At 46.4% G+C, this 9,836-nt stretch overlaps 1 protein-coding gene across 1 annotated transcript in view; it reads right to left on the bottom strand.

Moving 5' to 3' along the window:
- Positions 1–2,874: 2,874 nt before the first annotated feature.
- LOC145396395 (uncharacterized) overlaps positions 2,875–9,836 on the bottom strand; it is a 63,952-nt gene continuing 56,990 nt past the window's right edge. Inside the window, exons 6-8 of the mRNA XM_080269786.1 lie at positions 8,391–8,514; positions 4,353–4,543; positions 2,875–2,880 (exon numbers count right to left, since the gene is read on the bottom strand). Of these exons, the coding sequence (XP_080125912.1) occupies positions 2,875–2,880; positions 4,353–4,543; positions 8,391–8,514 (321 nt within the window). The remainder of the gene's footprint in view (positions 2,881–4,352; positions 4,544–8,390; positions 8,515–9,836) is intronic.

The raw sequence follows: 9,836 nt of genomic DNA, 5'->3' as shown, positions 1-9,836 counted from the left end.
ATTTGTGTGCCATATGGAAATACAGATTATATCCTTTTAACTCTTACTTGGCCTAAAATTGCCATCTCGCCTTGAATGCTGAGTTGTAGCAGTTGATTAACACTAGAATGTGATGCTAGTAACGAAGAAGTGCTTTGGAATCGTTGCAAAGCCCTAGGACTATCCTGTCTTGTCAATGAACTACGTGAAATAAGCTGTAAAAGGACGAAAATCTGGGCCAGGTTAAGGTAAACAAGGTATAGATTGTGGGGCTTCATCTCCAAGCCTTCCTCTGTAACCTACCCGTCATTCTCCTCTGACAGGCTTTATTTCCACCCCTCTCCCCCTGCAATGAATCTTCTGTCATGGAATATAGAATTACATATCAATTCTTCATTAGTAATCCTGGCTTCTTGTAACAGGAGGGCATTACTTTGATAGGATATGGGTGATTATATAAAAAATCTCTCTCAATTCGCTCTTCCCCCTGCTCCCCCGCCCCCCTTTCTCTCTCTCTCTCTCTCTCTCTCTCACACACACACACACACACACACACACACACACATACATACATACCTCCAATCTTATTAACCATTTTTTACTTTGAAATTCAACCCAATACAATGCAACCAAACCATTTCTTAAGCCTAAGCAACCACAGTCAACCAAATACACCCAGACCACACCTTGCTACTCAACCACACTGTCTACCTACCTTCTCAACATCTCTTTTACCTCCACTGAAAACCCAGCACACTCGAACCATACCATTTCTCAAGCCTCAACCTCCATAGTCAACCATATAAAACTCTGCCACTCAACCACACTGCCAAGCTCCAACCAAATCACTAATTGTGTCTTCAGAGTTTACCCAGCTGTCCAACCATACCATTTTTTAAGCCTCAGCCACCACAGTCAACCACATAGCCTCAACCAAGGCCTCATCCTCTGGTACAAAAGTCGCAAACAGAACTACCTTAAGACAACGTCCGCGACAAATGCTTGCTGGTGCGAATGGGCGTTCTGGACCATTTTAAGCCACAGAAGTTCTTGCCGCACCCGCCTGCATCCATTCTGGCCACTTGTATGAGTTACAGTGACACAAGACTCCCGTCAGCACCCGCCCGCACCTTCCCGCACCTGCCTGTACCCTCCCGCACCCTCTCGCACCCTCCAACACCTGCCCGCACCTGCCTGCACCCTCTCGCACCCTCCAGCACCTGCCTGCACCCATCCCCACCCACACGTACCTCAAGCAGTTGGTGTGGACGCGCCCTAATGCACCCAAGACATTAGCATCCCGTACCTACCCCTGAAACCCATCCGACCCTGACCACCAGCCCCTCAACTTCCTGTGGTCACCGTACTGCCACTATTATTAGGGGGCGGGACGCGAATCCTAACGTGACCCGCTCTGCAAATAGGCGAGCTTCCTGTGCCGTGTTTTTCGCCGACCTTACCGTTGTTTTGAAGGGACGGAAAAAAAAACAGAAAAAAACATTGGAAAAAAGAAGGAAAACTAGGAGGGCGGCCGTCTCGCTATGGGAATGACTGAGGTGAGGTGGAGGGATGCAAATTTCCAAGAACTGGGTACGTAAAAGATCTTAACTCCCCCCTCACTGTCGGTATAACTCTAGTGTTCTCTTCCAGCTGATGTCACGGGCTCATATTCTCGTCGGTTAAGCTCCCTAACGCCTCTTCCCAAGCGTGGTTATTACACTACACTTCTATTCTCATCCAGCTAACGTCATGGGTCAGTATTCTAGCCAGTTAAGGAAGCTCCCTAACGCCTTTTCCTAAGTGATTTATTTTTTTACACCTTCCTGTCCTAATCTGTGTTATATAAATCTTTCAAACGTCAAGGGTTCTCATTCTCGTCGGTTAAGCTCCCTAACACATTTTCCTAAGCGATTTATTTTGCTTATTGTACCTTATTTTCCGAATCTGTTTTTTTTAAAGATCCTTCCAATATCGCCTACTCTGCCTAAATAACGTACAAAATAAATCGCTAAGGAAGAGTTGTTAGGGAGCTTACTTACCTGACTAGAATATGGGCCCTGGGGGTCCCTTTAATAGGGATAGGGAAGTCACTGAGGGGGCGTTCGTATAACCAGGCAGCTCCATCACCCAGTTATATCAGTGCCACCACGAGAAGGCTCCCTCTGCATCACTCAATACCACTAAAAACTAACCTATATCCCATCACCCTTGCACATAATTTAACCTTAAGAATGTTTATATATGTGGCTTAGGAATGGGAAGGGTTTAGGGCAGGGATGAAAGGGGATCTGGTGGCTGGGGAAAGGTAGGATAGTGATCTGCTTCAGGTAGCTGATTTTTATGCATATAACTCCTGTCCTGCTGATGTTATGATGCGCGTTTCTTCCCCCCCCCCTCTCTCTCGCTGTGTGTGTGTGTGTGTGTGTGTGTGTGTGTGTGTGTGTGTGTGTGTGTCGTTAGGCCTGCTTTCTGGCGCAGACACACTTTCGAGAAAATGTGAACGACAAGAGGAGGAAGAAGGAGGAGGAGGAGGAGGAAGAGGGAGAGGAGGAGGAGGAGGAGAAGAAGAAGGAGTGAGATATTTTACTACCATACATACAGAGAGAAGCGAGAAGAGGGAGAAAGAAAAATGAAAGAAATTTAACGCAGCTCAAAGGAAAGATATTTGCTGGAAGGAGGGAGGCAAGCAGAGGGGGAGAAAGGAGAGAAGGAAAAATGGAGATAGATTCAGATTCAGATTCAGATTTTTTTATTATCCACCAAAGTGGTTATTACACAAATTACAATGAATATTCAGTAATTGCAAATAGGTACACGAATTACAATACTTACAGATGCATAAGCCTCCTACAATTATTATATGTGGTAATATAAAATTTGATAAATTGTTTACCACTAAACCTCAAAGGTAAAAAGTTAAAATAAAAGAGACACATACACATACACAAAAACGTAAAAATAAAATAAAATAAAATAAAGTAAGATAAAAGTATAAAGTAAAAGAGACATACTAGAGATTAAATTTTTTAAAAAAGATGACAATAAAAACCTAAGTCTAACTTAAACATTATTTGTTAGCAGAAATTCCTTAAGTCTAGCTTTAAAAGTGTTAAGAGAGGGCGCGTGTGTGAGGGAGGGCGGGAGGGCGTTCCACAGCTTGGCTCCCAGTACAGCAGTGCGCCTGTCTCCACTGTGTGTCTTAGTGCGCGGCACATACAAGCTGTGCCTCTGTCTGGTGATGCTGCTGGTGACAGCTTGTCTACTGCTTAATGGTAAAAACCAGTCTGGATAAAATCCTCGTAAAATTTTAAAAATAGTTACACCTACGTCAAATACATGTTTCTGCTTTAATCTTAGCCATTTCAGTTCCTTGAAAGATGGAGATATATGGTCATATTTCTTTACTCCTCCCACTGCTACCCTTGCTGCAAAATTTTGCAATTTCTGCACCCTAGATATTACCGTGTCACTTGTAGTCCCCCATATGCTAATGCAATACTCAATTAAGCTTAGAACGAGTGTCTGTACAACAATGACTCTGGTTTGTTTATCTAAGCTGTCACCTATTCTACTGATATACATTAAAATACCCGTAGCTTTTTTATTTAACTCGTTAATGTGGCCATCAAAAAGCATAAAACGGTCAATATAGACTCCTAAGTTTTTCACATGTTTGCTTGGGTATATGATGTTCCCATTAAAATTTATCGTTGTGTTTGGTGGAATGTTAGATAACAGCTGACGATTTCCTATAAAAATACATTGAGTTTTAGAGGAGTTGAACATCAAACCATTCTTTAGAAAATAATCTCGACATTTAACATGAGTGTCCTCAGTGTCTTTAATGATTTGATTAAGATCTTCTATAGTTCCCGAGTGCAAAAATTGTGTATCATCAGCATATTGTATCAGGAAACAGTCAACGTGTGCATGTAAGTCATTTACATAGATGCCAAATAAAATTGGACCAAGGATCGAGCCTTGTGGGACCCCATAGCTAATAATTTTCTTTTTAGATATGTTGTTTTCGAGACGAACTGACATACTTCTATTCTTCAAATAATTATCGAACCAAAGCAATCAATATTTAATAAAGAACATTTATTTAGAAGGATATTATGGTTAACAGTATCAAATGCCTTGGAGAGGTCACACAAAGTTAACAAGGATACTTTCTTGTTGTCCATATTTTCATATAATTTATCTGTGACGGTAGTAAGGGCCGTCTCAGTAGATAATTTGGGTCGAAAGCCATGTTGACTCTTAGACAATAAATTGTTGGATTCTAAGTAAAATGACAGCTGTTTAGCAACAATTTTTTCCAGTACTTTAGATATGATGGGTAGTATAGATACGGGTCTATAATTATTCACAGTGTCAGAGTCACCATTTTTGTATATCGGGACAACCAGTGCGTGCTTCCAGGTCTCAGGGAACACTCCCGTCACCAAGGATGTGTTGACTATACACGTGAGGAAAGGAACTATGACACATAGCGAGTCCCGGAGAAACAGTAACCCTATACCATCAGAGCCAACAGAGCTGGTTGCATTAAGATCTTTGACTGTTAATATAACGGTGTTAGTATCTACTGGTTCTGGTCTAAAAGCAGAGACAATATTGATATTAGAGTGATGAAGTTGGACGACAGATTTACCTTCATTAGTTAGTTCTTTCTGTGAGCATTTAAAAGTGGATTCTCCAACACTAGAAAAGAAATTATTGAACTCTCCTAGAAAGGAAGAGAGGGAGGGATGAATGGAATAATCAGAGTGGGGTAGGAGGGAGAAAAGAACGGAGGGAGGGAGTGAAGGAGGGGAGGACAGAGGGAGGGATGGAGGGAAGGAAGGGCGGTAGGGCAGGGCAGGGCAGGTAGTGTGATCCAGAAGGGTTGATGAATGTAATCGCAGAGGACCCACTCGTTAACCCAGGTAGATTCTCCCTTCTATGTGGCCACTGCCGCTCCTGATGCACCCCCCTCTCTACCTCCCTTTCTCTCCCTCTCTCCCTCTTCTCTCCCCCCTCTTCCCTTCCCCTGCCCCGTCCTCCTTCCTTCCATCCCCACTCCCCTCTCTCTTTTCCCCCATTTTCTCTCCTCTTTCCATTCCCTTTCCCACCCTTCTTCCCTCTTCCCTCATCCTCTCCCCATTCCATTCCCTACTTTTCTTCTCTCTCCCGTCTCCCCTTCCCCTATCCTGCATCCCTTTCCTCCCTGCTCTACCTCCTACCTCTCCTCCCCTCTCCCTCATCCTGTTCTTCCCTCTTGCTCTATTCCCTCTCCTCCCTATCCTCTCATCTCCCCTCTCTCCTCGCCTCTCCTCTTTTCCTTTCCATCCTGCTTCATTTCCACGTCCCTTCCCCGCCATTCCTTCTCTTCTGTACCCTGCCTCCTACTCTTTCCTCCTCCCCTCTCCCTCTTCCCTCTTCTCTCCCCCCTCTTTCTACCTCTTCCACCTCTTCTCTCTCTCCCTGTCCCTCTAATTTAGCCTCTTCTGGTGTTCCCTCCTGTCACTCCAGTCCTTTCCCACTCATACATCTTTCGTCCCTCCACCTAACCATTTCTGTCCTCTCCTTTTATACCCTCTCACATTACCTGTCCTTTCTTCAGTCTTTCTTCCCTCTCTCTTTCCTTTCCTCCTCCTCTCTGACTCCTCCCTCCTCCCCCTTTTCCCCCCCCTGTCTCTCTCACTTTACCTCCCTTGTTCCTCCCTCCTCCCTATTCTTCCTTGTGCTCCCTTTCCTATCTCTACCTTCCTCACTCTCTTTCTGTCTCAACCCAGTTCTTTTTTTCCTGCTGCCCTGTCTTCTTCCCTCTTCCTTTTCCTCCTTCCTTTCCTTTTTGCTAGTAATTTCTCTCCTTTTTTCCCTCCCTTCTATAGTTTGCATTTTTTTTCCTTGTTTTTCCATGAGACAAGTAAACAAATGAATAGGGGGCCGGGGATAAGCCTTCATAGTCCAGTACATTAAGGATAGAAAAGCAGGCTACTTCTCTCTCTCTCTCTCTCACTCACTCTCTCTCTCTCGCTCTCTCTCTCTCTCTCTATTTCATCCATCCTTCACGTCTCCAGTCGACTCTCTTTCCCTCATCCATCTCCCTCCCTCCATCCATCCTCACCTCTCCCATACCCCTCTCCTCCCAGCCCCTCCCTCCCTCCATCCTCACCTCTCCCACATCCCTATCCTCCCAGCCACTCCCTACCCATCCATCCTTCCCTCCATCCCACCTGACAGTCCCATTCCCCTATACAAGCCTATTTTAATTTCTCCTATCCTCTGTCCATTCCCTTCCATCTTTCCTTTAATTCTTTTACCTTTACCTGGCATAGAGTTCTTCCTTTATTGGTTTATTACGCCTTCCTCAGTGGCTGAATAATGCTACGGCTCTATATCCTAGCCATAGCACTTCTTCGTGACTAGCATCATATTCCAGTGCTAACCTATTACCACAGCTGAGCACCCCAGATGAAGAGATGGCAATTTTAGACCAAGTTTGTGAAAATAATGTAAGTTCCTCCCACTCCTTCAACTCATTTCTCCCTACCCATCCCTCCCTCCCGCCCTACCTATTGCTCATTCCGTTCTTTCCTCCAGATTTCTTCTCCTTCCCTCTCTCTTCCTCCCTCTCTTCCTCCTATTCTTTCCTACCCTTCCCTCCTTCTCTCCATCACACAACCCCAGCCTCTCTTCCTATTCTCTAACTATTCCCTTTCATCCACTCGTCATAAGTTCCCCTCCCTTTCCCTCTCTCTTCCTCTCCGCCCTACCTCCCTCTCTCTTCTTCTCCTCTCTCCCCCTCCCTTCTGCTCTCTCCTTCATCCCTCCTTCCCTCCATCTCTCCATACATCCCTCTAAATAGCAAGGAAGATAGTAAGAGTCAGCTTCGATTTTTCTATATCATTTATCACTTAATATGGAGAGTAAAGATAATCCTTTCACTCAAATGGAATAACTCATCGTTGTGCAGTAATCTCTGTCTTACTCCTCTCCTGTCTATCTCTGTCTGTCTGTCTCTGTCTCTGTCTGTCTGTTCGTCTGTAAGTGAGAGACGTGAAGAAACGAGGAGGAGGAGGACAGAGAGAGAGAGAGAGAGAGAGAGAGAGAGAGAGAGAGAGAGACAGACAGACAGACAGACAGACAGACAGAGACAGAGACAGAGACAGACAGGGGAGGAGTAGGACATAGATAACTGCATAAATTAATGTGGATGAATTGATGTGGATGAATTGATGTGGATGAATTGATGCGAATGATTTTTTTTTTAATGCGAGAAGAAGGAACCAAAGGCTGATGTGGACGAATTGGAGAATCCCATGTGAGGTAGCGGTACCCGTATGGAGATTAGGCGAGGTAATGGCCAGGCACAAGACGTCTGTGCCCTGGGGAGAGAAGATACGCCCCTCTCCCCAGTCCCACTCATGCACCTTCCCTCCCCCTGGCACCCTCTGGCGTGTGGTCATTTTTCCAGCTTTCCAGGACACCGGTGGCTTAGTGGGTTACGGTGCTTCAACGGGGCTTCCTAGGGCTTCTATCTGAGGGGTGGTTGGGGTTTACTGTTTATATAATACCAGGTTTAGGTATACCACATTTTCTATAATACCACTGTTTTGATACTCATATATTTCCTTTATATATTCGCACACTTAATGCTACTCAGGGGCGAATGAGGGTGGTTATCCTTGTCTTAAATGCCGTGACTGAGTAGCTTAGCCCAGGGACCCTACTCTCCTGATGAGGCAAAGAAAAAAAAAGAAAAAGGATTGCAAGTAGAGAAATAATGAATAAGATCATTTGTTTTGAGATGAATATATTTGTCTCCCGGACGCTTAGATAATAATAAATTCTCCCTTGTCCCTAGATTACTGTCCCTGTCCCTAGATCACTGTCCCTGTCCCTAGATCACTGCCTCTGTCCCTAGATCACTGTCCCTGTCCCTAGATCACTGTCCCTGTCCCTAGATCACTGCCCCTGTCCCTAGATCACTGCCCCTGTCCCTAGATCACTGCCCCTGTCCCTAGATCACTGTCCCTGTCCCTAGATCACTGTCCCTGTCCCTAAATCTTCGAGCTTTCCCTAGTCTCCCAGTGCTGTTCCTAGGTCCTAATTCCTAGCTCCCCGTCCCTAGGCCCCTGTTGATCCATAAGTCCCTGTTCCTTGATTTCGTCCCTATAGGTTGCTTGGTCTCCTTCCCTAGCTCCCCGTTCGTAGCTCCCTGTCCCTAGCTCCCTGTTCCTAGTCCCTTCTAGCTCCCTATCTCTAGCTCCCCGTACCTAGCTCTCCGTCCCTAGCTCCCCGTCCCTAGCTCCCTGTCCTTAGTTCCTCCTAGGTCCCTATCCGTAGCTCCTCGTCCCTAGCTCCCAGTTCGTAGCCTCTCCTAGCTCCCCCTCCTTAGTTCCCTCCCCATTGAGTCTTACGGTGGGAGTGTCCTGTGGGTATGAGGTGCCTGCGGGTGGTGATGGCATGGTGTGTTCCCGGCAGCGTGTGGAAGATGATTATCAGCCGGTGTGTACTTGCAAAAACTTCCCGACGGTCATTAGACTAACGAAAATGAGGGGCACGTAGCGGCAGGTGTCATCTCAGCCCTAGTTTTGTGGGGCACGGGAGGGAAGGTAGGGAGGGACGGAGGAAAGAGAGAGGGGAAGGGAGGGAAGGTAGGAAGGGAGGGAGGAAAGAGAGAGGAGAGGAGAGGTACAGAGAGAGGCCGAAGATGAGTGGGGAGGGAAGGTAGGGACGAAGAGAGGAAAGGAGAAGGGGGGGGGGGCATGCACAGAGAGAGAGATGGGTGGGAAGAGAAGGGAGGAAGGAAAGGAGAAAAGGGAAGAGAGGAACAGAGAGAGAGAGAGAAGAGGAGGGAAGATGGGAAGGGAGGGAGGAAAGGCGAGAGGTGAAAGTAGGAACGAAAGAAGAGAAGGAGAGGTGGGAAAGTAGAAATGAAGGGAGGAAAGGAGAGAGGGGAGAAGAGGCAGACAGGGGAAGAGGGATGAGAGGTAGGCAGGGAGTGGAGGGTAGGGGAGGCATAAGCAGGGGAGAGAATGAAGCAGGAAGGGAAACAGAGTCTACAGAAAGCGAGGGAAGAAAGGCAAGCAGGGAGAAATAGAGGCAGGGAGGAGAATGAGGCAGGGAGAAAGGCAGGATCGGGAGGGGAGAGGAAGGAGTGAGACTGGGGAGTGGAGACAAGAAGGAAAACAATGGAGGAAGGAAGAGAGGAAAGGACTGAGAGGAGAGGGAAGGAAGAATTGGCAGGGGAGGAGAGGTAGTCAGGGAGATAGTCAAGGCAGAGAAGAAGCGAGGCAGAGAGGGGAGGAAGGAAGGCAGGATCGGAAGGGAGGAAGGTAGGCATGTCGGAACTCTTAGAACTGGGTAAGTTTTGTGATTCAGGGTAGGTTTTTGTCCCCTTCATGCCGGTAGGTCCTGCATATGTTCTCTCGCCAAGACAGATCCTCTACCTGCACGTTCTGAGGCTAAAAAAATACTTACTACACTGGAGGGGCAGCGTGGTACGGAAACTGATAATATATTCATTTTCGTGTTCACCGTAACCGCCGTGGTCTAGCGGGTTAGAGCACCCACTGTCAGCTTGAAGGTCATCTGTTCTAGCCCACTTAAAAGGCAGTGACAAGGGGGAATATGCAGTACCAATACGACTGAAATAAGTCTTGGATAACTTTTGAAGACAGGTAAATACAATGCTCAAGCCAACATTCTTTTATCTCAATGGCTGGAGGCCTCACTCAAACAGCATACCAGAACACAGGAAGGCAAAATCACAGTGAAGATGTGCAGATGTGAAAAGAATCAAAAGAGGCCAAGCTTACCACAACAAAAGACACATTCCATCACATCATGTCAGTCTGAAAGGC

This window comes from Coenobita brevimanus, chromosome 37 (assembly GCF_032717465.1).
Source record: "Coenobita brevimanus isolate Jiangsu-jjx chromosome 37, ASM3271746v2, whole genome shotgun sequence".
Taxonomy (NCBI): domain Eukaryota; kingdom Metazoa; phylum Arthropoda; class Malacostraca; order Decapoda; family Coenobitidae; genus Coenobita; species Coenobita brevimanus.
The sequence above is the reverse complement of the archived record's forward strand: the minus strand, read 5'-3'. Positions and strand labels throughout refer to the sequence as shown.